Source organism: Suillus discolor (assembly GCF_016758755.1).
Source record: "Suillus discolor strain FC423 chromosome Unknown F5147scaffold_39, whole genome shotgun sequence".
NCBI lineage: Eukaryota > Fungi > Basidiomycota > Agaricomycetes > Boletales > Suillaceae > Suillus > Suillus discolor.
Genome location: NW_024541286.1, coordinates 327674 through 352427, shown reverse-complemented (window position 1 = coordinate 352427; position 24754 = coordinate 327674). Strand labels below are relative to the sequence as shown.

The 24754-nt window shown below is 49.0% G+C and overlaps 12 protein-coding genes across 12 annotated transcripts; 7 read left to right on the top strand and 5 right to left on the bottom strand.

Moving 5' to 3' along the window:
* Positions 1-721: 721 nt before the first annotated feature.
* On the top strand, positions 722-1915 carry F5147DRAFT_245959 (uncharacterized protein). Its single transcript, XM_041428818.1, has 7 exons — positions 722-986; positions 1043-1108; positions 1160-1315; positions 1366-1449; positions 1504-1642; positions 1697-1828; positions 1884-1915. Exons 1-6 carry the CDS (start codon positions 867-869, stop codon positions 1801-1803), a joined length of 672 nt encoding a protein of 223 aa, XP_041291174.1. The 5' UTR covers positions 722-866; the 3' UTR covers positions 1804-1828; positions 1884-1915.
* A 2387-nt stretch (positions 1916-4302) lies between these two features.
* On the top strand, positions 4303-6283 carry F5147DRAFT_703239 (uncharacterized protein). The gene has a single exon (XM_041437845.1). It carries the CDS (start codon positions 4431-4433, stop codon positions 5958-5960), a length of 1530 nt encoding a protein of 509 aa, XP_041291173.1. The 5' UTR covers positions 4303-4430; the 3' UTR covers positions 5961-6283.
* On the bottom strand, positions 6269-8945 carry F5147DRAFT_614945 (uncharacterized protein). The gene is made up of 6 exons (XM_041432512.1): positions 8886-8945; positions 8672-8835; positions 8603-8617; positions 8492-8549; positions 7346-8441; positions 6269-7300 (listed from the first exon to the last, which is right to left on the bottom strand). The coding sequence occupies exons 2-6, from the start codon at positions 8686-8688 to the stop codon at positions 6345-6347; spliced, it is 2142 nt and encodes a 713-aa protein (XP_041291172.1). The 5' UTR covers positions 8689-8835; positions 8886-8945; the 3' UTR covers positions 6269-6344.
* Positions 8946-9440: 495 nt separating this feature from the next.
* On the bottom strand, positions 9441-11382 carry F5147DRAFT_703235 (Inosine/uridine-preferring nucleoside hydrolase domain-containing protein). Its single transcript, XM_041437844.1, has 7 exons — positions 11050-11382; positions 10917-10988; positions 10426-10864; positions 10355-10375; positions 9873-10303; positions 9522-9820; positions 9441-9473 (listed from the first exon to the last, which is right to left on the bottom strand). Exons 1-6 carry the CDS (start codon positions 11083-11085, stop codon positions 9740-9742), a joined length of 1080 nt encoding a protein of 359 aa, XP_041291171.1. The 5' UTR covers positions 11086-11382; the 3' UTR covers positions 9441-9473; positions 9522-9739.
* F5147DRAFT_703228 (WD40-repeat-containing domain protein) lies at positions 11366-13195 on the top strand. The gene is made up of 8 exons (XM_041437843.1): positions 11366-11540; positions 11595-11741; positions 11797-11935; positions 11988-12160; positions 12214-12383; positions 12437-12523; positions 12573-12651; positions 12708-13195. The coding sequence occupies exons 1-8, from the start codon at positions 11439-11441 to the stop codon at positions 12876-12878; spliced, it is 1068 nt and encodes a 355-aa protein (XP_041291170.1). The 5' UTR covers positions 11366-11438; the 3' UTR covers positions 12879-13195.
* A 27-nt stretch (positions 13196-13222) lies between these two features.
* F5147DRAFT_703224 (uncharacterized protein) lies at positions 13223-14935 on the top strand. Its single transcript, XM_041437842.1, has one exon. It carries the CDS (start codon positions 13388-13390, stop codon positions 14723-14725), a length of 1338 nt encoding a protein of 445 aa, XP_041291169.1. The 5' UTR covers positions 13223-13387; the 3' UTR covers positions 14726-14935.
* A 177-nt stretch (positions 14936-15112) lies between these two features.
* F5147DRAFT_245765 (uncharacterized protein) lies at positions 15113-15445 on the top strand. Its single transcript, XM_041428817.1, has one exon. It carries the CDS (start codon positions 15161-15163, stop codon positions 15377-15379), a length of 219 nt encoding a protein of 72 aa, XP_041291168.1. The 5' UTR covers positions 15113-15160; the 3' UTR covers positions 15380-15445.
* Positions 15446-15519: 74 nt separating this feature from the next.
* On the top strand, positions 15520-15774 carry F5147DRAFT_579658 (uncharacterized protein; the record flags this gene model as incomplete). Its single annotated transcript, XM_041431497.1, has 1 exon — positions 15520-15774. A coding segment is annotated over one exon (255 nt), but the record flags the coding sequence as incomplete, so codon positions are not given.
* A 74-nt stretch (positions 15775-15848) lies between these two features.
* On the bottom strand, positions 15849-16644 carry F5147DRAFT_614933 (uncharacterized protein). The gene is made up of 2 exons (XM_041432511.1): positions 16164-16644; positions 15849-16112 (listed from the first exon to the last, which is right to left on the bottom strand). The coding sequence occupies exons 1-2, from the start codon at positions 16457-16459 to the stop codon at positions 16097-16099; spliced, it is 312 nt and encodes a 103-aa protein (XP_041291166.1). The 5' UTR covers positions 16460-16644; the 3' UTR covers positions 15849-16096.
* A 2525-nt stretch (positions 16645-19169) lies between these two features.
* On the bottom strand, positions 19170-20600 carry F5147DRAFT_762011 (uncharacterized protein; the record flags this gene model as incomplete). The annotated part of the gene is made up of 8 exons (XM_041440561.1): positions 20475-20600; positions 20311-20412; positions 20176-20244; positions 20050-20124; positions 19901-20002; positions 19572-19847; positions 19515-19547; positions 19170-19466 (listed from the first exon to the last, which is right to left on the bottom strand). Exons 2-8 carry the CDS (start codon positions 20383-20385, stop codon positions 19170-19172), a joined length of 927 nt encoding a protein of 308 aa, XP_041291165.1. The 5' UTR covers positions 20386-20412; positions 20475-20600.
* A 470-nt stretch (positions 20601-21070) lies between these two features.
* Positions 21071-21620, top strand: F5147DRAFT_245740 (uncharacterized protein). Its single transcript, XM_041428816.1, has 2 exons — positions 21071-21219; positions 21279-21620. The coding sequence occupies exons 1-2, from the start codon at positions 21148-21150 to the stop codon at positions 21456-21458; spliced, it is 252 nt and encodes an 83-aa protein (XP_041291164.1). The 5' UTR covers positions 21071-21147; the 3' UTR covers positions 21459-21620.
* A 335-nt stretch (positions 21621-21955) lies between these two features.
* F5147DRAFT_746496 (beta-glucan synthesis-associated protein-domain-containing protein) lies at positions 21956-24615 on the bottom strand (the record flags this gene model as incomplete). The annotated part of the gene is made up of 14 exons (XM_041439851.1): positions 21956-22210; positions 22521-22598; positions 22806-22823; positions 22879-22989; positions 23042-23065; positions 23102-23185; positions 23208-23291; positions 23342-23392; positions 23439-23657; positions 23714-23784; positions 23836-23906; positions 24046-24125; positions 24183-24350; positions 24580-24615. 14 exons carry the CDS (start codon positions 24613-24615, stop codon positions 21956-21958), a joined length of 1350 nt encoding a protein of 449 aa, XP_041291163.1.
* Positions 24616-24754: the final 139 nt, after the last annotated feature.

Here is a 24754-nt window from a genome sequence, read left to right as displayed (position 1 = left end):
AGCACTGAAGACGGAGGTTTCAAACCTCAGGCAGCTATTGGCTGCGAATTCGACATCTATGTCAGAAATCGAGTTCAAGTCAAGGAATGCGCCCCCTCCACCTCCGCCACAGGGCAAATCCAGAGCGATTTTTGTGCGAACGCCCGAAGAAACAGATGCAAGCACATCATTGAACGCGACCGGCGTTCTTCCACCTCCACCTCCACCCCCACCTCCACCACCTCTTTCTCCGTGGGCAGTTCCAAATCGGAAAGAGACCCCCACCATTGAGTCGAAGGACATCAGTCAGATAACCTTTCATTCTCCCCCTCCCCCTCCCCCTCCTCCTCCTCCGCCCCCACCACCCCTATCATTCCCTTCTTCAGGTTCCGCACTCTCGTCACCTCCACCGCCGCCACCACCACCGCCCCCATCATTCCCTTCTTCAGGTTCCGCACTTTCGTCACCTCCACCTCCACCACCACCACCTCCGCTGCCTCCTCCGCTCGATGCTTCACTATTCCAGTTTCCACCAAGACCCCCAGGAGTTCCACCTCCACCCCCACCGAGTGGATCTGCAATCGGGATAGGAAATAAAGCAAAAACGACTGGGCCAAGACTGAAGCCCTTCTTCTGGACCAAAATCAATGATCAGAATTGCGGCGCCACAGTATGGGAGGAATCGTCAAACTCACTGGATTTCAAGCTAGACGATCTTGAAGCAACGTTCACAATCGATAATACACCAACCTCACATTCCAAAGCTGCAAATCCTACTCGGAAACAAAGTGTTACAACTCTTCTTGATATTACTCGCGCTAATAACATCGGTTGGTTCATATCACAACTGTTATAAGGCAACTGATAACTTACGTTCGCTAGCTATCATGCTTTCGCGTTTTAAAATGACGCCTCTTGAAATCAGTCAAGCTCTGCTAAGACTCGATGACAAACTGTCCATCGATGACTTGAAGGCCATCAGCAAGCAGCTACCATCTCCGGAAGAGGTCCGTTATTACTGACTGCCTTCTCTCCTGTGACACTCTGAAATGTCCTTGGAAAGGTTGCTCGTATGAAAGATTTTCAAGATATAAGCAAGCTAGCGAAGGCCGATCAATATCTAAGTGCCGTGAGTGCTGCTCGTGACTTCCTTGACTTGCAACTCAAGTCAGCGTCTTAGATTATGACGATTCCAAGACTCCCGCAGCGGCTGGAGTGCATGATATATCGCCAAAAGCTGGAACTCGAGATCGAGGAAATCCGTCCGGATCTCAAAATGGTTCATGATGCGTGTAAAGAGTTACGAGTATCTGCGCGTTTCAAGCTGACATTACGGGTGCGTTCGCTACCGAATCTATGATTCAGCTGTGATGACAAGGATTTTAGGCAATACTCACAGTTGGGAATGCATTGAATGGGTCTAGCTTTCGTGGAGGTGCCTGTGGGTTTCGCCTGGAGGCGCTCGTGAAGGTAAGTTCGCGACACGCTTTCTTGACGATGTTGTCAATGTGCATTACGTCGCAGATGAAGGAAACGAGGACTGCGAAGGGCACCTCGGAATGCCCTACTCTCTTGCATTATGTTGCACGAGTCCTCATTCGCACTGATCCGTCGCTTACACTTTTTATCGATGAGATGCCTAGTGTGGAATCAGCTGCTCGTAGTAAGTGATGATTTCATTAGATATCCTTTGGAATAATCTTATGCTGTGCCTTAGTCTCCTTCCCTACGTTACAACAGAACGTCCAGTCTTTACTTACGTCGCTGGACAAGGTTAAAGAAGAAATAAGTCTGCTAAAGCAGATTCCGCATACCCTCCGATAATGACCAATTCGTGACAATCATGCAGGTGAATACTACTTGATTCTAAAGGAGCTCGCGTGCTGATGCCCGATAAACGCTAGCCATTTACCCTTGAAGTAGCACAACGCGTTGACGCGCTCAACAACATGGCTGCGCTCGTTGAAACCGACCTACGAGCACTGTTCTCTTACTATGGCGAAGACCTGAATTCACCGGAAGGACCAAAGCCAGACTGACTTCTTTGGGATGATCTGTTCATTTTCATCATCGTTACAGGTACGCGTCGTTTATACATAGTTCCTGTGGAGTTATGATTCAATTTACCGGCCAGAAAGCCGCTTTGGAAATTCACGACGCACAGAAGAAGGTTCCTGCCTTGGCTCAGGGGAAGATGTCATCTTTGACGCAAAGTAACTCCAAAGAGGTAAGAGGACCCAGCTTTGCATTTCCACGGATCATTGCTACGCAGATCGTCAAGGCACAACATGATTCCTCACACGACTTGACCATACCCTCTACCGAGCATTCGGCATCTATTGGTCGCGGTAACTTGGAAGAAGCGATGCGCAGTTTGAGAGAAGGTCGTAAGAGATGTAGACCTCCTCGTTCTATCACGGGTGCGAACAAGATATTTGTTGATGGACGACCCGAGCTTTCGTAATAGTTACCTTGGCGGTTCAAAAGCCGGGCATGATGTCTTCGAAATATATCATTTAATTTATCCGAGCTACTTCTACGCCCCTATTATAGATAAACGAGGTGTAGTTCGATTGTCAAATTGATCGATGTGATGCCAGGCGGAGGGTTCTATTCCCGCTTCCTTTATCAGCAACCGTGGGATGGCTGCATTTTTCAGCCAACTTCATAGTCGGCAAGAGTAAATGAGTCATGCATCAGGTGCATTGAGGCGATGAACAAGGAAGTTGAGACACATCTCCCGTGAGGCCTCGACGTCAATCAATGAGGCGTACGTATCATGCCTGCATGGCGGTACAAGCCCGCAATGAATGACGATTGCTGTGATCAAGGTGATGAGATGGGGAAAAGAAAGTGGACGCGGCCCATAATCTTTGCCACTGGCCGCGAAACCTGCTGAAACGGACGAGGTCACGGATATAGTAGTCCGGCTAGGAACACGAAACGTGACAGTAAATATATAGGAGCCTCATGCACGACCAGTCAGTGACAGCCTGTGAAAAACAGAAAATAATCTCCGTCTCGAGTTTCGACAAAGGACTCCAATATGTGCCAGTCAACCAGTGTCCGTGTACGAGAATCAAAGTCGGATATCTTGGAGGTTGCCCTACTATGGCGACACTGCGGCATCAAGGTAAGGTTATGTCACATCAGGCTGTGATGCGCTCGACAATCACTGAAGCACTGATGTGCTACGGTCGATGATGGCATGATGAACTATTGCCAGCACGACGGTACCGGATTTCATCAATGAGCGTCGAACTAGCTCGGTTCTGGAGCCGGTCTCTTTAGCCCTGGGATGGACCCCAAGGACGTTTGATTGCCAGCGGCTACGTAAGTCGAATACTCTATTTCTTTTTTCCCTCGTTGTCAAACCATGTCCCTTTTACGACTCGGACATCCCGTCGTTTGCGGCTCTGACATCCAAGTACTGCAGCCAACCCCCAGCAACATCCTGCAGTTACAATGTGACGTTGCCATCGACGCAACCACCTGCGCCCTAGCACAACCTCTGCCACCTCACACTATACACGCCAACACAAGACCTTCCCCACCCTTATATCATCTTGCTCCTTGCTCCACATATCCAATCAGGACCTTCCTCGTGCTCCCGCTCACCCGGTGCTGCCGCCACGGCCTGCTACAGTTTTCCAATTCTCACTTTGACCTATTGTACTTCCATGATCCGAGGGCAACGTTATGGACCCTCTCTATATCCTGGCACGCCAACACGGACCCCTCTTCGCCCTTCCATGAACCTGGTGTTGTACACCCGACCATGACTTTCTCGTGCTACCACTCACCTGGCGCTGCCGCCTGCGATATCCCTGGTTGGCATCTTGGTTCTTCATCTCTTCCTTCACACTACCCATACCTATGTACATTTGATCTATTTTATTGCATATCATATGGTTGGACGTTTTTTGTTGGATATAATGATATTGTTAATTCGAGCAATGACTGGAATCGAGTGTTGAACCTCGAACCTTGAGCCCTGGCTTGGTTCATGAGCACCGCCCTCAACTACACGGGTTCTTCACCGAGGGATAGACTAAAATTTATAGTTAGGCAGATACGTATATTTCGTCACTGATGCATAGCAATGCATGACACAAAAGACGGCGGGAGGAAACATTACGGGTGGCGACAGGCGGTAGGAGGAATTCAGCAAAGGTGGGGAGAGGGCCACAGATGTCTATCGAGCTCCTTGGGATGATACATAATAGATGTCGGTGGAGCTTCCTTGCTGCCGGACGATCTGTGACGGATGATAACAAAAGGAAGAATGTTCCTCGTTGGAGTACAGTGTCCTGGGGTCTTGAACCCTGTTAACGCCCATGAGGCAGTGTTCGAACTTTTTCTGCAAAAAAGAACCGAGCTAGCTCAAAGTCAGGGTGCTACGAATTCTATATGAAGGAGAGCGGCTGCGCGCAACGTCTTCACAAATCATCATGCCCCCAGTTACGATAGACACTGATAATTTCAGCCTCGATGTCGGTGGCTTCGCAGGTTTTTTTGGAGGTGAAGAGGCGGTCTCCGCGATGGAGACTGTGCATCTCTATAGAGCAAGGCGGTGGACAGGCTGGTTCAATTCCCCGGGCAGCTACAGTGTCGGGAAGCACTACGGCCGACTTGCCAATTCTCGGTTTTGGAACGGAATGTTTCCAGGACCCAATATAGAGCCCACCACGTACATAGGGCTGGATGGAAAGTCCGGTCCTATGTATGTCGCATCCCAGTCCGGCACATTCCTAAAGCAAACGGGTCACCTCGCATACCTGTTAATGCAGAGATGCAAAGACCAACGAGCCGTGATAGTAGAGGGACGAAAGACAAGGGCAAATAAAGTTACCATCTTGGATATGCCAGACATCAAGTTCGACTCTGACACCGAAAATAGCTTGACCATCCATGCCCGAGATGGCTTCCACAAACACATCGCATTGATCCCTATCGCTACGAGCGTCGTAACATGCGTACTTTGTGCGTGGGGCGATGACTGGTATTGCTTCTCCTTGATCCTCCTCGGCATTCTCGTCAACGGCATCTCGTGTTTTGTCATCGGCTCGGCGTCCATAGTCCTCCAGAGTGGCGCCTCCTCTAAAAACGCACCGCCAGGCGATGGCATGCTCATGGACGGAAATCATGTGATCGTCGTCCGTGGAAAAGAGAAAGACGTTCTTGCCATCACGCAGGGCAAGTTTCACTTGGAGTACCAGCCCTGGGTCCGTAGGCGTGTTAGAAAGGAGAGGAGGACGCGAAGCATTATAGGGGATGGGATCCGTGACTTCCACCACTTATTTGGGAAAAAAGATGCAGAGAGCGGCCCCGGGCCAGAGACAGAGACACAGGATCTTGATGACGACGCCGAGGCCAATGACGAATACGCAGCGATCGGGTTCTGCTCGCTCCTCCTGGTCATTCAATTCCTGACGCAGTTGCTCCTGATACCACAGGGCAAACTGTTTGGGCAGATCATGTTCCTAACGTCCTTTGCTGTGTCATGGGCGTACAATCTCTTCTTGTCGTCTATGGACGGGGAATACCTGCAGGAGGTCCAGCTCGCCCAAGCGTTGAATTTGTCGGACGATCGCATGAAGACGTATAAACTGGGCACAAGAACGGCTGCAGCTGTTTTCGCTTGCCTAACCCTCCAGCCCGACTGCGAGCACAAAGATTGGGGGAACAGAGGGTTTAAACCGCAAGAGATCCTTCGACAATTCATCCCAAACGACACGCACGTATGGGCGGTCTGGAGAGAACAGGTGTTGGAACAGATGAGAAGCAGCAAGCAGGTCTTGCAATCACTTGACCTCGAGGCTTGTGGTAACCGCATAGCCGCGTTCAACGATGTCGATAAGAACTTGTTGAACGATTTGCTCTCGGATGCTCGCACTGCATATCAACAATATTTGGTATTGCAGGTTCGGAGTAGCTTGATTGGCAGCGTTTCGAGTAGTGTAAAAAAGGAGGCATGGTGAGAAGCTTGTTTTACGAGTCATTTCGCTCCTCCGCCGCCGCGTGTACAAGCGGTGCCTCTGTTCTGTCTGTTCCCATGCGTCGTGATGGTCGTGGTTGACGTTGATACGTTATCTTACTTGACAAGGTTCTGGGACCCCCTAATGCCTCGCCTTCCCCTAGTGACCCAAGATTACCAATCAGGAGCAGATGCGGCTTGACAGTCTATCAATTGACTTTTCAACTTGGCATTTTTTTATCACGCTGTATACAGTAGAGTCAAAAACAAGTAATTTGATACGGTACCATAGTTTCATGAATATAGCGTAGAGTTCGTAATCATAGCTGTAAAATATAGACAACACAGTCATAGAGGTATCAGCGAGCAGCGACACAGCAGTGAAGTTTTAGTGCACGATAACATTTTCGGGGGCCCTGAAATTAACGGACCCAGAGGATGCGTGAGCAATGACGCGGATGGTGGTTCCAACCCTCCGCCAAGGCTGCTTATCACCAGGCGAACAAAGCAGCTGAGCAACAAACGGCTCTTGCAGCCGCCGAATAAATGCAGCAGCAGTGCTGTTGGTGACCATGTCGGCCACAAAATCGGCGACGAGCTCCTTGGATCTGCCGACCCAACTTTCTTTTTCCTTATCCTTATCCTTGTCCTTATCCTTCTCTTTTTCTTTGTCCTTCTCTTTTCCCTTCTCTTTTCCCTTCTCCTTTTCCTTCTCCTGCTTCGGGGAGTCCTCTGTCGTAGGCGGCTCCGGAGACTCAGGGTTATCAACAATCGAGGCATCAGCAGCCTCGATGCTCATGCTTCCAATACGTTGAATAAGACTCGCGTCCCACATTCGCACGACGCGGTATTTGTAACTCGGGTTCTTGCCGTATAAAGGAACTAGCCGTTGTGTGACGATGACCTCGAGCTCCGACAGTCCCTCAGCTTTGACGAGATAGCTGAGAGCTCCGGGCTTGTCTTGGTTCGGAATGAGGGTGACCACTTCGTGAACGAAAAAGGGCATGCTCATTCTCCCATTCGCAATGAAACGTCCGTGAGGCGGGTTGCTCAAAACGTCCTTGACAATCTTGAGAGCCGAAGAAGACAAGCCACTGGTGATGCGCTTCGAAGTTTTGAGTAACCTGAATTCGAATTTCGATGAAGTGGAGTCCTGTCGAGCGTCGTAAGATGGGGTCATGAAGCACCTAGGATGCGCAGCAAAGTAACTGTGAAGGGTCGATGACTCTCCCAACCAGTCAAAGAGTGAGAGGTCGTCGGTAAGCGCCATGATCTCCTTCTGAAGCCGCACAAAAGCATTATGTTTCTCCCCATACATTACTGGCATGTGGATGCCGAAAATACCTAGCAAGGGCGTTAGAACAATTCATTAGCTATGGAGACGCTTACCCATGAGGCAATAGGCAATGTCTTCGATCTTCTTAGTCGTCCTGTTGCCCACCCAACTCAACCGCTTCTTGACATTGTCGACGCCGGGTACGAATGCCTTCAAAACATCGACATCGATGCGAGTGATGTCGTGGAGAATAGATAGAAGTTCAACTTTGTGATTCTTATCGGAATCGATGAGCGGCTGCCAATCCTGCTTGTAGAATCGAATAAACTGAGGTGCGAGGAGCTCCTGCAACGTCCAGCCTCTCTTAAACCACTGACTGTCTTTCAACTGCGAGATATCAGAGACGTCTGCAAGGTAAACGATAGTGATTGCCGAATCCTTGTACCAAGCAAACATGGAGATGATGGATTCCTGAAGCTCAGCATTGTTCGTCTTATCGATACAACACGTATCGCTCCACACCCATCGGTAGCCTTCTCTCTTCGAGGTGGTACAGAATTGTTGCAGCTTGCGAATTTCTAATGGGGCATCCATCTCGTAGACGCTGCCCTTGATCTGCCAATACTGGGGCTCGTCCTTCGCACTTGCCCACTTGTGGGAAAGCATGGCATATCGAAAGAATTCGTTAACTCTGCGCTGAAGCTTCGACACGGAGGTGGTCAGAAGATTTTCGTAGAGTCGTTGATACTCCTCCGACTCTTTGAAAATTCCCTCGAGGTCATTGCTGGTGTATAGGATGCCGCTGTGGGTGTCTATCAAGCGAAGAGGTATGTTCGCTAATTTATCGTCGATTATGTTCTGAAAAGTCTCCTGTAAGTTCTTGAGAATAACCTCAGGATCTTCGACAGGGCTGTCGGCTCTGTCAATCTCCGCAATGCTGGTAAAATCTTGGGCGGGGGAGTCAGAAGTTGGGAACATGGATTGCATTTCTGCATCCTCTTGCGGGGATTCTGTCACTACGGGCAAGGAATCTTGGCGAAGCGATTCGTCTTGTAGGGATTCTGTGGATAAGGAATCTTGACCAGGTAAATCGTCTTGTGCGTTTGTTTCGTCTTGCGTGTCTGGTTCATCTTGCAAGTCCCCTGCCTCTTCCCCTTCCGGGGCGGGTGTTGAGTCATCCTCGATGCCGTCTACGGGGGCTTCAAGTTCCTACATGGAAACATTAGCAAGGACACGTACACAAGCAGCAGGGATAACACCTGGGTAGTGCTGTCATCAGCGGTTCGTAATGTCGACTTGCGAATGAACTTGAAGCGACTAGGGGATAACTCAGTATCGCAGTATCTATAGTGCGCGAAACCGTGACAGACCTTGGTTTTTTGCCACTGAAAGTTATTGTCAGTTGAAATAGGCTTGCATGCTGGAACCATGACACTCACGCTTTGTCGATGGCCATAGCGAGTAACACATCTTGCGTGTTTATCTCGTCTTGCGTATTTGTTTCATTTTGCGTGTCTGGTTCATCTTGCAAGTCTCCTGCCTCTTCCCCTTCCGGGGCGGGTGTCGAATCACCCTCGATGTCGTCTACGGAGGCTTCAAGTTCCTACATTGAAACATTAGCAAGGACACGTACACAAGCAGCAGGGATAACACCTGGGTGGTGCTGTCATCAGTGGTTCGTAATGTCGACTTGCGAATGAACTTGAAACGACTAGGGGATAACTTAATATCGCAGTATCTATAGTGCGCGAAACCGTGACAGACCTTGGTTTTTTGCCACTAGAAGTCACTGTCAGTTAAAATAGGCTTGTATGCTGGAACCATGACACTCACGCTTTGTCGACGCCCATAGCGAGTAGCACAAGGCAAATCTGTCAAGGATGAGAGGTGCGTCTGTCTAGTAACAGGGCGTGATGACATGTATTTATACATCGTCTGGCCTAACGGCATCATGCCCCCATCTAGCAGCACCCACGGACGTCAAGGAACAAAGTTTTCAGACAAGGATAATTGTCATGGAGTCGTAATTGGTAACTGAAACCTGTCTGATATTGATGAGAAAATGATGCTCCTGGCTCGGGTGGCAATGACAACATGTTTGCGTAGCGGCCATCATAACAACTAGACAATCTCTTGAAAAAAGACAACCAGCAGATGGGCCACACGATCAATAACTTCGCCCAATTCCTATGAGATGTTGATTTGACATGTATGATTAGAAATTCTGCGACAGACGCCAGGCTGTGATGGTAAGCATGTATGCACAGCATGCGGGACGTAACTACTAACCAAGAATAACCTTATTGAAAGCGCTCGACTGTTATGGTGTCTGCGACTTAATAGGTGCGGCAAAGTCCTGGCAGAAATGGCATCTGTACTGGTCATAAAGCGCATCGTGTTTGAATACACGTAAGTAAAAGAATAAATCTTCAGCAATGGTAGTAGAGCGTGAGTAGATGTAGAGAACGGTCGTAAGTCGATCAGAAGTGTGAAGGTGCTGTAAATTATCATTGTTGTTGTACGTTGAGCGGAGATATGGCATCACATCGGGAGACACATTCCAAAAGCAACTCAAAAAACTGGTCGACCTAGAGACATTGCTATTGTAAGAGAAGGTTTACTGTACATTTGAATACACACCTGAACTGACTGGGCGACAACGCAATTCTTCCCATTAGAGCCCCATGAGTCATCACATACCCGATAATTCCAGACGTCGATGACCGTTTCTCCCGCCGTGTGCTTACCATGTAACTCCACATCCACTCTGAAACGTTGAGCTCTAAAGAACTCGGGATGGGACACATATGTGATGGTCAATGCATCATGGAGAGGAGGACCTTGATCGAAACCAAATGTTGACTTGTACGTTCCTGCAAAGAAACTGATGACAGAAGACAGTGTGCTTCGGAGATTGGTGGATGGATGTGCCAACACGCCATCCAGGAAAGGTAGATGGGGTGATCTCAGGCGGGAATGGATAGCCGAAGTGACAATCGCCGTGTGTGTCACATTTATGGGTATCATGACAGTCTTGACTGGAGCATCGAGGACAATCTGAGCCGCCTCAGCTAATAGAGGATCAAGACAGGCACCGTAACATATTTCAATAAGACACGCACGGTCACACATAATATTGAACTCTGCACTGTCATTGTAAAGATTGGTTCTTCAAGTACCACATGTTACATACCTGCGACGGCAGATCTATTGCCAACGCCCACACCGCCTCCCATAAATACAAACTGCTCCACTGCTTCCATAAGGCTGGGATAGACGCTTACAAATAGGGCAATATTCGTCATTGGTCCCGAAGAAACAACTGATACTTGATGTCCAGTACCATTGCGCCATGCGTCCTTGATGGCTGTTGCCATCCCCTCGATGGCATGGATCAACGACCCATCGACTTTCCGAGCGAATCGTGCCTGAACTTCAGGACTATCAGCTGAAGGGAGCCCTACAACGCCTCCTAGGCCATCTTCTCCATGAATTTCAGGGTCGTGTTTTGTGGGTCGAAGTAACGGCTTGCATGCGCCAGGATATACTAGAACATCGGAAGGTGCAGCAAATGCGTGCAGACACCTTGCGGTGTTATTGGCAGTGCAATCAGCGGACGCATTGCCGTGAACCTAAGCAACTTGCTTGAAAAGGACTTGTGCGGGAGACAGCCGCTTTACACACACTGGATACTCCAAGAAGCTTGATATTCTCTAATTGACAGGCCATCATAAGTGCGGTGGCATCGTCATGTCCCTGAATGAGACGTTTCCTCAGCACATCCCCACCAAACGAGAGCAAATGGTCAATTGCGCACCGGATCTACATCTAACCAGACATATTTCAACATCATTTCTTCTAGTTTCAGTCAGACTGAACTGGACCGATTGTAAGGGCAACAACAGTGATCAGTAATCTGACTGATAAGAAGCAAAGTCAATTGATCTACGTCCATATCCAAAACCCGGACGGAACGAACGTCGTCGATGATGATCTACCATAAATCAGAGGTCGTAACTGGGTGCAGACCTTCCTGTAAGTTGCATAAAACAAACTTGAAACAAACAAGTTGAAAATGGCGCAATTGAAAACTGAGACTTGGATTAAGGATCTTGGTTTGTTCCTTTGTCGGTCCTAACAGTGGCAAACAACGTCTGCAAGTCCGGCTCCGAATCAAAACACCATACGCACAGTCGCATCATCAATATGTCAAGTCAAGTAAACAGCAAGGAAGAAGAAGAAGTAGCGCCCCTTCAACGGCCACCATCTCCCCCTCTTCATACAACATTCGCTGCTCGCGGTCTACATGTACGTATAGAGGACTTGCATACCTCGCATTGTTAATACACTCCATTGAATCAGGCACAAAACTTTCCTGCGCATAAACCGCGTGATCTACGTATACCCTCGCCTCAAGCTATAACTCATGTAGCATGGAGTTGCGATGGGAAGCGTTTAGCTGGCGTTGGTATCGACAAAATCACTCGGATCTGGACTCCAGAAACTAGCGTACGTGCTATATCTTGTATCTCATCAGGAGTCACACACCGTACCCTAATCATAGATGGAATCAAGAGCTGCGACCCACTTCTCTGGTGGTCACTCCGATGATGTTGACTATATATCATGGAATCCCACTCATCCAGAGTTATTTTGCACGTCGAGTCAGAAGGACAGAAGGATTGTATTTTGGGATGCACGACGTAAGTTTTATATGCCTTGCGCACATCTTGAATAACCCTTACAGAACTCAAGAAAGTCGGCACACGCAGCAAATAATTCTAAAAATCTCACCCGTACAGACAAATTATTCCCCAGACGGCCGGGCTTTGATATTTACTTCGGCCGGGCACCAGCTCTTTTTCTTAACATACGGGAAAGATGGTGATGCAACAAAGGCGCAGTGGCATCTCTCAGATAAGGACGGGGTTTGTTCCACATTGTCTCCATCATGTAACAAGTTATTGACATCTTTCGACAGAGCATTGTCGCATCCACCGCCATGTTTAATCATGTCGGCGATGGTATAATTCTGACACATCATTCTGAGCATAGCGTTCGGGTCATGGACTACCCAACGCTAACCCTTAGAGAAAGCCCTGCCGCTCATGTCGGAGGTTGTGTTGCAGTAGCACTCGATCCCCGGGGGAGGTGCGTATTAACTGTCACATGCTCTAATCGACATGCATTAACGTTGTGTTCAGATATCTTGCATCTGGTGGCTATGACTCAATTGTTAACATGTTCGATCTGAGTGAATGGATATGTGCTCGGACAATATCCACTTGCGAGTGAGTGAATCAAAACATGTTACTCTCTCCGCTCACTTGATTCCTTCAGAAATGCGATAAATGCATTGAGCTTCTCGTACGATGGAGAGTACCTCGCTATTGCAAATACAGGACCCTACATCGACATAGTAAGGACTCGGTTTCTAGCTATTTATCTGCTTTTAACACGATCTGGGCACAATAGTGTGCAACAGAGACGGGTGCTCCATTGCATCGTGTTCCTGCATTGGCACCGTCACCTACAGTGACCTGGCACCCCTCAAAATACGTCTTTGCTTATTGCGGTCAAACAAAGCTCCGGGAGGGTGGACCTCCTCCTGTGGCTATTATCAGCCTATTTGGGGGTGGAATTTGATAGGCGAGCTTTGGAATTAGTATCACTCATCGTTAAATCGCCACACTTGTTCGAGTTCCTTCGATTCTGTACGAAAATTCGATGGATTGTGACAACTACAGGTCTGAAAGGCCCATCAGCGTGTTCCAAAAAGTTGGCGTCTAATGGTATCCTGTGGGCGCAATGATTTTCTTCTCCTGAGAAACTTGCGCCCGATCGGATTACTTTCTGATGGATGGTCTTTGTAGTTGCACAATAACTTTCACAAATGGGGCGAGTGTCCTTGGTAATTGTGACAGAACTAGTAATCCATCAAAGATGCGGTGTTTCAACGCTCGGTTATATATCAGTTCGCAGTGCCTTTCGGGGCCCTGGGGTCAGATGATCAATATACTTATTTCGTAAGGCTGCCTCGAGGACGATTCGAGTTCTCCCAGGACCTACAGCTCTTAGTAAGTTAACGCAGGGCTGATATTTGAAGACCTACCCAACATGCTGTAGATTCACCGTTATCTACAACACCCACAACAATGCACCTGCAGACCCCATTTTATGGCTCACCATTCTCACTAGATTCGGCAGGTGTTGCCGGCTTTTTTGGCGGCGATGAAACACTCTCAGCCATGGGTACTGTACATCTGTACCGCGGCCGAAGATGGCTGGGGTGGTACAACTCCCCAGGGAGCTATACGGTCGCCAAAAGATACGGCCAGTTAGCCAACTCCCGATTCTGGGATGGACTATTCCCAGGTCCAAATTCCGAACCAGCTGAAACGTTTGGCCTGGATGGCAAAGCTGGGCCGCGATATGTCGCTTCGCTGTCTGGTACAGATATGACGACGGGGCACCTCGGATACCTCACAATACAGATGAGCAAGGAGGTGGAAGACATGGCGGTTCAGGGAAAAGCCAGCACGGAGACATTACCTGCATCAGTGACTGTCATCCGTGTCGGAGAGGTCATGGATATGGATGAAGTGGGGATGATGAGCACCCATCACGCACTACTAGCCACGATACCTATAACCATCAGCGTCATGACATGCTTCTCATGTGCTATCTTTGACGACTGGTATGCCTTCAGCCTTATCCTTCTCGGCATCATTTCAAGTGGCATAACCTGCTTCGTGATCGGTACTGCGAGGCTCCATCTCCGGGGACCCAAAACTGTGACCCCGGGGGTCCCTCCAGGGGATGGACTGCTTCTGACCCCGCGCGATGTCGTCGTTCTGATAGGTTCGGAGAAAGATGTGAATGTGATAACGAAGGGTCATTTCTTGCTGAGCATGCATGGCAAACCAGAGTACCAGAACGTTGGACTGTGTTCACTCCTTTTGCTAGCACAATTCTTGCTACAGCTCCTCTTGATCCCCCAAGCGACACTCTTCGGTCAAATGATGTTTCTCGCCTCGTGTGCGGCGTCTTGGGTCTACAACTCGTTCCTCTCTTCACTCGAGAGCGAAAAGATACAAGGAGACCTGCTTTGCAAGGCGCTGCAGGTTGAAGGACGCGCGATCCAGAAGTATTGCCTCCATAATAGGAGGAGCCAAGCTGTTTTCGCCTGCTCTATTCTCAGCGATGGAAACGAGACAAACGAAGACTTTGACGCGGAGCGTATGTTGTCGTTGTTCGTGCCGAACAAGACGAGGGTTTGGAATCTTTGGAGAAAAAAGGTTGCAGCGCAGTTGAAATCTACCTGTCCAGACAAAAAATTCCATGTGACAGCAGAGGAGAAGGAAGGTTTATGCGAAGAACACTGCAGATTGCTGAAGACCTTCCTAGATGATGCCGAACTTGCGTTTAAGGCTTACTACGAGCGCGTTCGTTATCCGCGTTCCATAGACAACTGGGAAGAAAAGATTGTATGAATAATCGATATGCATGACTAGAGTTATCGCTTAGAAGGTCTCCTGAATTACGATCGCAATTGACACCCATCATACTGTAAACATCGAAGAATTGACTGAAACAAAATGCGGGCTCGCCGTCAGTCTCAGCAATACCAGGAACGCGCACGGAATGCTATTGCTAAAGCCGAGGCGCCGAAGCGTAGGTTGGAATACCAATATGCCCAGTACGCAGGCGCGCGAAGCTAGATATAAGCAAGGAGGTCCAGGCGGCTTTGAGTATCAGATATCAAGCTAAGCTTTCAAGGTGCGCATATTGTGGTGCGCAAAGACTTTATGGGACCACGTGATGTACGTTCCATTTCTATGCATCGGGCTGCGTATTCAAATTACTGAATAATACCGCACACTGCACAGGTCGTCAGGCTTACGACAAAATAATCAGTTTCATCCAGGATGCGGGAGGGGAGGTTCTTATCGGAGGCACCGGTAAGGCAGATACTACGACTCACCTGCGACTTTTCTCATGATCCTACAGGCGATGACTCCAAGGACTACTTCATACAGCCCACCATCATTCTAACCAAAGATCCTGAATCAATCACGATGAAAGAAGAAATCTTTGGGCCTGTCATCACTGTAATGGTTTTTCGTTCGCAAATACGGATGTACTAACAACTTCTCAGGTTTATGTGTACGACGACGCGAATTATGAGCAGACTTTGGTACTCATCGACAACACCTCGCCTTATGCACTGACCGGCTCTATGTAAGTCGCAAGGTCTCTGTGATATGCGTCGACTGACAACTTCTTTTCCGGCTTTGCCGCAGACCGCAAGGCACTTCTGACTGCCACAAACAAGCTACGCAACGCTGCCGGCAACGTCTATTACAACGAGAATTGCACCGGTGCGGTCGTGGGTCAGCAACCCTTTGGAGGAGGACGAGCGAGTGGGACCAACGACAAAGCTGGGAGTATCAGCATCTTTTACCGGTTCGTTTCGGCGAGAAGCATAAAGGAGAACTTCGTGGGCATGGAGGACTTCCAACACCCGTCGAACTTGATTTGAGATAATTAGAATCAGGATAACAACGCTAGTCATCGATATCGTATCAATCAAAGAATCATGTTGTTACTTCTATTCGACGAGAAATGTTTATGGGAGACAATTTTTAAAGTATCGTGAAGAGCACTTGAACAGCAAACCTTAACGCCCCATGTTACTCTATGGTAATTATGGCGCACACTAGATTTCAAAACGTTGCGCCATGCTGTTGCTAAAGCACCAACTCTGGGACCATGACGATAGCAAACAGCTCCAAATTCAAGCTTGATAGCAGAGATATAATCGACATAGATAAAACCATACACTCGGTATGACTACGACGGGATCATCGGCAAGTAACGCTATAAATATTGATTTAGCACAACGAGAAACAGGCAAGGTTAAGAACTCACACATCTCGGCAATTCGACCAGTCTTCTCCATGAGCCATGCGGCTCAAATCAATGTCTAGCCCACTGGGCATCACAAGTACAGTCCTAGGATTGTAAAATGTTTGTCGGGAAGCGGGAGGTATCCAGAAAAGCAGACGATGATAGGCTCCTACTACCATCCATCCATCATCTGCCGGCTTGGCAGGGGTTGCATGAAGATAAGAGGTGTCCTCAAGTAGCTCAGCAGGGTTTTGCAGTGCATATTCCAAGCTGGATGCGAAGCAAATGCTGGGATTGTTTCGAGTATTGGTAAACATGATAGTCTCCTGTGTGGTGGGACGTCTATCCGAAGGGAATGTAGAGGAGTGGATTTCAGTGTGCTCCTGAAATTGCTGTTCTGTTGCTGCATTCCACAGCCGGACAGTGTCATCCGAAGAACCAGACACGATGCGAGTGCCATCGGGCGAGAACGAGACTGAGTTAACCGAATCAGTGTGCCCTCGGAAGGGCTCACCCAATGGCAGCCCCGTTGCTGCATCCCACACCCGGACAGTGGAATCCGAAGAACCAGACACGATGCGAGTGCCATCGGGCGAGAACGAGACTGACGAAACCGAAGAAGTGTGCCCTCGGAAGGGCTCACCCAATGGCAGCCCCGTTGCTGCATCCCACACCCGGACAGTGGAATCCCAAGAACCAGACACGATGCGAGTGCCATCGGGCGAGAACGAGACTGAGTTAACCAAAGAAGTGTGCCCTCGGAAGGGCTCACCCAATGGCAGCCCCGTTGCTGCATCCCACACCCGGACAGTGGAGTCCTGTGAACCAGACACGATGCGAGTGCCATCGGGCGAGAACGAGACTGACGAAACCGGAGAAGTGTGCCCTCGGAAGGGCTCACCCAATGGCAGCCCCGTTGCTGCATCCCACACCCGGACAGTGGAATCCAAAGAACCAGACACGATGCGAGTGCCATCGGGCGAGAACGAGACTGACCAAACCGAATCAGTGTGCCCGCTGATCACGGTCTGAATAGCGGTCCAGTTCACAAGTCGACCACGCATCAGACGAAGAGTCTTCGGAAACTTTCCGGTAAATTTTGTGGCTATCGTGGACTTGCTGGGGCAAAATGGCAGCGCTGATACATACAGATGTGGTGTGCTGTGCAAAATCATCCCACCAAACACCTGCACGAATCTCTGCACGTCCGTTGCAGCGGACAACACACTTGCATATCCGGATTGGCCCTGTGTTCGCCCGTGAGCACTTCCCCTGACACCACCAGGTCACCCTGTTCTCACCTTCAGCCACTGAGCGATCAGTGGAAGCACAGCAACTGCGCTGCCGAGTCCATTGAGAAGCCCGAGTGCTTCGATCCAGAAGAGCAGTTGTTCGTTGTCGAAGAATGATCCTATTTCCCTGGCGAGCTTCGCGTCAAAATCCGTTGCTCGGACGTGCGTAGCCCAAAATCGACAGGAATACGATAGATGCGACGGAATGCGTGTTGCGACTCTATCCGGCAGCCCAGTATCGTCGCTATTGGGGAGGTATGAAGACTTTAAATCACACATATTGAAGCGAAGGTCGTGCTCCATCACTCGGAGTGACGCAAAAGCAAGATCGCGTTGCGAGTTCGACATCTCCACAAAAAACTCTTCGCTGGATGATTTGTTTGTCAGGAATTCGCGGAAGGATGCGTGAAGGGGTCGGATGGCGCTGGATGAGTTGGTGGTCCCGCTTAGCAGGGATCCCATGTCTCCTACCACGAGTTCCACCTCGTAATGCTCGCTTTCATCTGGAAAATGGCGCCGCATGGCGTTCAGGGCATCTAAAGAGAGCGGTTCGGCCGAGCCAAGTACTTGTCCCATCACCGAATGAAACTTGGCTAGCGCTCGCTGATAACCAGCCTCTGTAATGTGTTTGTCCTTCCGCAGGTTTTCTCCTAGGATGAATTTATACATGCCATATAACAAGTTTTCCTGCTCTCCATGATTGTGGGACACGACATCATTGAAGCGGTCAATTGCGCGTGAGCCGGTAGCGACGCCTCGGATGTAGTTGCATGCAAGACGAGCCCACTCGAATAGTCCACCAGCTCTGTTAGCGAGGACTGCGAACTCTTTGTCTCCGAGACCAGACACATTTTTCAGCTCGTGAGACACAAATGTACGTATGTCTCTCTTCGAGTCTTTTTCCGAAATGTCGTCCATGGATAACCGTTTAATATGTGGAGCATTCTGGAATTCAGAATTGATATCAGGAAGCGCGCGAGAGGTGACGAGAATCCGAAAGTTGGATGGGACTTCGGTGATTTGGGGAAGACCTTCGCCCTCCAGTGTGCCCGCAAGTATGCGGAGAAGGTTGCGCCGTGTCTCGACTTCCCCACTCTCGTCCAGCGCTTCAATCACGATCAAGACAGGCCCCACGCTCGACCCAGAAGACTTATTTAGTGGTTCTATCAACAGCTTGCGCCACTGCTGGACGATATCTGTCGTGTTCTTCAGCGCCTTCGCATGCTCGATTGCATTCGCCAATGTTCGTCTCATCTCCGGATCACGATCAGCGAGGTCACCAGCGATGGTGGAGAAGACTTTTTCATGACGTTTGTCCGTTTGGTTCCGGTCGAAGCAGAAACACGAACCGAGCCCTCCCAAGTCGTTGAACCAGTTGGCTATTGTGTGAGCGATGGCTGATTTGCCTGTGCCCGCAGGGCCAGATAGCCATAGCACTTGCTGAGCAGTATCTCCGCTGTCGTTGATCCATTCAGTGATGTGGGAGAGAATGTCCGTGCGCGTCCCTGGCAGGCATAGTTTCGTGGTATTTAGTCCCGCGCCTGCTGCGTAAGGCATCCCGCTGAGATCCAGTTTGTCGCCCAGTTTGTCGCCTGAAGGGGTATTGTGAGTATACGGAAAGTCAGAAGCATGTCCGAATCCTTACTAGTGCAACGGACAAGATCGGCTATGTCCCGAAGAGTTTGGTCCCGAAATTCTTGCATGAAGTCGTCCAAAGCCTTATTGTACCGTGAAATCAGGTCGTCCGTCTCTGAGATAACATTTTTCTTGAGTCTCTTCCCTGTGATGATGGCATAAGATTCAAATTATGGGAAGCACAATAGCTCGACGACTCACAAAAGTTCTTTTTCTCCGAATAATCCCTGATGAAACACGCGCACTCTAGAGTCTGTTGGGCGATTCGTCCAGCGATGCTGCGCTTGGATGAAATCTCTTCAAGAGTGTCCTTTTGTGACATGAAGCGGTAAACATGTTCCAATTTCTCGAGAAGAGATTGGACCGATTGGTCGCGTTCTGTTTGAGCGAGAATAATCTGCATAGACTCAACAACTGCTGAACAGAAGGGCAAAACCACACGTACTTTGGATGCAGCGGACAGCATGCCTAACACCATCTTCGCATAAGGATGCACCTATACAATTTGATTAGCTCGCTTCCAACCAAGAAGAGCGGCCCATACGCTCGCAAGATTCTCGATGACAGCGTCAAAAATTTTGAGTGGTTGAAGATATGTGGTCTGGAAATCGTCTGCGGCAGCGAGATCTTCTGGGCCATCCTTGACTTTGGATACAAAAGAAGTGACACGTTCCCCGAGTAGTGTCATGTTTTCTGCAGCCTCACGGGCACCCTGAAGTCCAGCATCAACTGATTTGGAATCAGGAATCCCTTTCACGTCAGGAGGTGCGTTGAGGACCTGCACGACCACCAGAATTTAGACATGAAAAGTAGATCGTTTGGCGTAAATACCTTCGAAGCAGGTTCTCCGGACGCTCCTTGATTCCCACGGCCACTGAGGTTCTCAGATGTAACGGGCTTGTCGCCATCGGAAGGATGCAAACTCGATGCATGCTTGGTGGACCTCAGACAAGTTCAAGGTCACAATAATGAATACTTACCTCAATATTCTGATTCAATGAAGCACTTTCATTCTGGACGGCTGGGATTTGGTGACGAAAACGCTTAGAGTGTTTCTGCACAATATCAGCTATATTCTAGTGCCCTCAGCATTCAGGTCGACGTACAGAAACTTTTTTGGTTACATTCTTCTTAAATTTCCGTAGGGTTTGACAGAATCTGCTGCGGGGCTGGCTCTGGATTAAGGAGGCAGGGACGATGTCATTAGCGCTCGTCGACAGCGGTCTAATGAGGGCACGTACGGAGCTCTCGCCAGCAGTTGCTTCTCTGAATTGAGAAGCCTCCGGAAGAGGTTCCTGCCTGTGGTCTTCGGTCATTGGAAACAGTCAAAAATTGGAATGGACCTGAGGAAAATGTATGCAAGAATTAGAGTACTCGGTAGAACCAGAATTGAAATAACAGGCACCCGAATACCGTTGACCAGAAGCCTCAAGGCAGCCACGTTCAGGTAATGGAACGTGGTTCGCGCTAGCACTAGTGAAACTTCAGCATGCGACATCGTTCATTAAGTAACAGGCTTGATTCATGGGTGCGGGCCCGTAATAAGTAAATATATACATATGTATGGGCACAACGAAGTTCATGACAAATGGGAGTGATCTAGTGTGTCACTGTGACAGGCACGAGCTCCTCGAGCCTCCCCGATCGATCGATCGTGACCCTTTGCCCTACTATGTCATGCGCCAAAATTTCAAACCTGACTCATCGGTATAGGCAGTATCTCTTCTCTAATGGTTTTCATCCCAACAGAATCAGACTACATAATACTCTCTCACCTGGGTCATATGCCCTGTCGCGTGAAACCCAGGAAGTTCCAGTCGGTACCTGATCAAACACCGTGTCTCAGAACTAATAGCAAGAGCTCGCACTTTCCTATCAACTCCCCATATCTGCTCGCAAGACCATACCTCCAAACATGTGTTCCTCATCGAGAAGGGGCTTACGCAAGACGACATCTATTCACTACTCGTAACTCCACGAAATCGTAAGTGATCAAGCTGGCGTGTATTCAAGTTACTCAACCTCCACCAGTACCACCACGGACATATCCCCAGCCTCCCCCATCCAATCTTCCAAATATGCTTGTTGGAATTGCGCGTATATTTACATGGCTCGCCGGTAGCTCTGCATTTGTCCTGTTCATTTACTACGTGAGTGTTCTCGCTCCATCGCTCCATATTAAAGCACGGCTGACCTTCGTTCGAAGCAGTTCTTGCTACCGATAATCTCCCAAACTTACCACGCTTGCCGTGCACTCCGTGCACACCAGTCCGGACTCATGCTCCGTCTCAACGAATCCCTCGCTACATTCAAGGAGAAGCAAGCGCAATGTTTTGTCAACCTACGATGTATAAAGAGGAGCCAGAGTGCGCAGACTGTCATTCGTTAGATGATATCCTCGCATGTCGCCGCAAGGCAGGCATTGACGACGATGCTAGTGACACCTCAAAAGTCTCAATTTTACGCTTTGCTATTGAGGAGCTGACTCTTTCGAAGGAAAGTACCGAGGGAATAAGTACAGGACCTATTTAATCATCTAGAAGCCAAGCTTCCATGGTTGAAGGGAGAGCGAGGTGCTGAATCTCAGGTCCGTACTTTATCTGCCTTTGACGTCATAAACTTATATTGCCATATGGAATGACCTCCGGCAGACACTCAACAAATCCCCTCTATTCACTTCCACCTCGCCACAATCTTCTTCTTCCTCGTCCATCCACGAGCATCCCTCTCGCCTCCTCTGGTTATATGTTCCTCCACCAATATCACCCCCTCCGCCCATGATCGTCGCCCTTGACACACTTTACAAGCAGTGCTTCCCCATGACGCACCAGCCCCTCCGCTCTCCAAAACTGAAACAGTACCTCTTCGTCATGCGCAACGAACCCTTTAAACACTCGCAGATTTCACCGGGTACATCGCCACCCAAACATATGCGTTCGGGACCCACATGCGCAGCATCGGCAACTCGCTCACGACAAATAACACCGATGTGGACGAAATTTGCTGTGAGATACGCGTACTCAAAGGTCTCGTTCTCAACAGACGCTCGTTTTTACCCGGCATAGGGATACCGCGCACTTGGAGCGAGCCATCAAAGTTTGCAGGTGTATGAATTGTCTTATTTCTTGTACGGATAATATGCTATTTCTATTGACATATATAGGTTTGCTACCCAAACGAATGTCGATGCAGTAGGTGGATTCAGTGGAATCGCATTGAGTATGATTGTAGGACGAATATGAGCAAAAATAGTCATGGGGCCAAGTAGGCCACATGCATGGAGGACGGTGAGCGAAAAGCGACATGCAAACAAGCTATGAGTGATTATGCGAGGATGGGAAAGGGGAATGTGTTAAAGTCAGATGCAGTTGCACCGATACAGTAAAGGGATAAAGAGAAGGAACGTCGCAGACGTGATGATAGGTCGACAATGACAGGCAAAAACTAGCACTGGTCTAAGAATGAGTTCTTGGAGAAAAGGTTGATTACAGTCGTTCTTCCAAGTGGTAAGGTTTGGGTTGGTATATGCCTCAGCGTACCTGATAGACATGAGAATCCCCCCGTCAAGTCAGATAAGCAGGAAACATACGTGTTAATATAATCTGCTGTTGGGAAGTCTTTCGGGTCACACCCAATATTCCGTGCGTTTGATGGTTGGTATACACAGATGTAGTCCACACGCATGTGCACAGGGAAGGGCAGGTTAGCCAAATCGACAGTACCGAAATTAGTAGACCAAATTCATGATGATGTACTAGAAAAAAGTGAGCTCGTGAGTCGTGACTATTTTGAAATGCAAAAGGGCATACCATTGGCTCCTGCGGTATGGGTCGAGCGGAGACGTTGACAGTAGGATCCGGTCCCATGCCAGCAACGTTCAGGGTCCATGCAACTTCGTTATTGGCTATCCATGTTATGTACTACTGTGGAGCAATTAACTTATGGTATTTTGATATTTTGGGAAATACCAACCGCGTTTTCAAAGCCAGGAACATACTGAAGTACGATCAGTCAGCGAATGATCGATAGAACCTCGAAATCATACACCAAAAAGCACCCTGTCTCACCCTCATAGCGATCTTGATTTGTGGTTGTCACGCCGGAGGTAGCCTGCTGCTCCACTCCACCAACGTTGAACGTAGGTATTTAGAACTGTGGCCGACGGGTTTGGTATTATTTCGTTACTGCTTGTGTTTAGCCAGATGCAACCAGCGTTGAAAGGCTGAGGGATACGTGAGCTCTGCCTTAGGTCATAAGATATCGCACACACACAGCCCATTGTGCTGACTGGGAAACCTGACCTGTAAGAGGGACACCCGTGATCTTTTGTCAGATCCTTGGTTCGATTAATGAATAAACCGAACCATACCTGTGCCTCGAACATGTCGACATCAGGAGCGGCACGTCCGACGAATGTCCCATCTGAATGCAGAGGACCTGGGTGAGACTTGCCTTTGCAAGTGCACCGCGAGAGCCGCTGGCCAGGGAGGAAAGACAAGACCCTGCCTTGAGTAGCCGCGAGCGGAAGGCCGTTAAAGGTTTGATTTGGTGCAGTACCGACGACACAGGCGTTGTAGGTATATGGCCACTGTGAACCATGGTCAAACCGATCAGTGAGAACAGAGAGAAGGATAAATGACAGACCATCGCTTCCAAGCTTGCGCCATAGCCGGCTCGACCAAGATCTCCTAGTGTCCAGATAGCGGACCATAATCCTGTGGTACACGTTGTTTATGCAAGATCATGATCATGGCACGCTCTCTTACTAACTACGTTGTTCACACCAGGCAATGAGACGGACGCTTCGATGTATCCACCGGTGAAACAGAATTTGTTCCTGTATATAAATGAGACGATTCACCAGATGCCGGCCAGATGAGCACTTGCCATGTGAGAACAGGTATAAGCAACTTGAGAATTGGACAAGGAACGATGATTTTTAAAAAAGCCCAGAAGCATTGTAGATTATTAAGTACTCACCGCCCTGATAGTTTAGGTTATGTGCATCTCGTGTGGTGATCGCTTCGGGGTCATACCACTCCAGGTTGTTCGTTTGCTGGGATGAGCATTAGCACCTTAGCATGAGCAATGTTGAAGTAAGTTACCCATTAACCGCCTCCCAGTATGGATCATCGCCTGGCCAGAATGTTGTTCCTGGAGTGTTGAACTCGTCAGAAAAGACGAGCTGCAAGTCCGGCCCACCATTCCAAGAGGGCTTGGTAAACACGTTACTGGGGGTGTCGGTGTCGATTAGGCCCAAATTTTCAGGAATGTGTGGTATCTAACGAGCGAGATGCCATTGAATTACTGAAATTCAAACAATAAGAAGACTTACTTGTCCACTCCTCCTAGGTTGAGCGCAGTCCCCGTGAAATAAGTTATTATTGGATATCCAGCGCTGCAAGTATCCAGGTTCAGTCGAATGCAAAACACTTGAACAACCGAGAACGCTCACAAAAGCGTAATTGACCCGACGCCCAGAACCAGCAGGCAACCGATATTTGCTAGACCGCGATCAGGGCTCCAAGTGTTGTGATCCCTGACATTGGTATTGTGAAGGTCGTCGTCGGGTTCCTTGCAATGATTATATAAATTGAAGCCCCATTCACGAGGATCCAGTGATAAATGAAACTGCAAATCATGCAGTCAACCAACTTGGGCGCGTGGCTTCACTGAGGCAGCCAC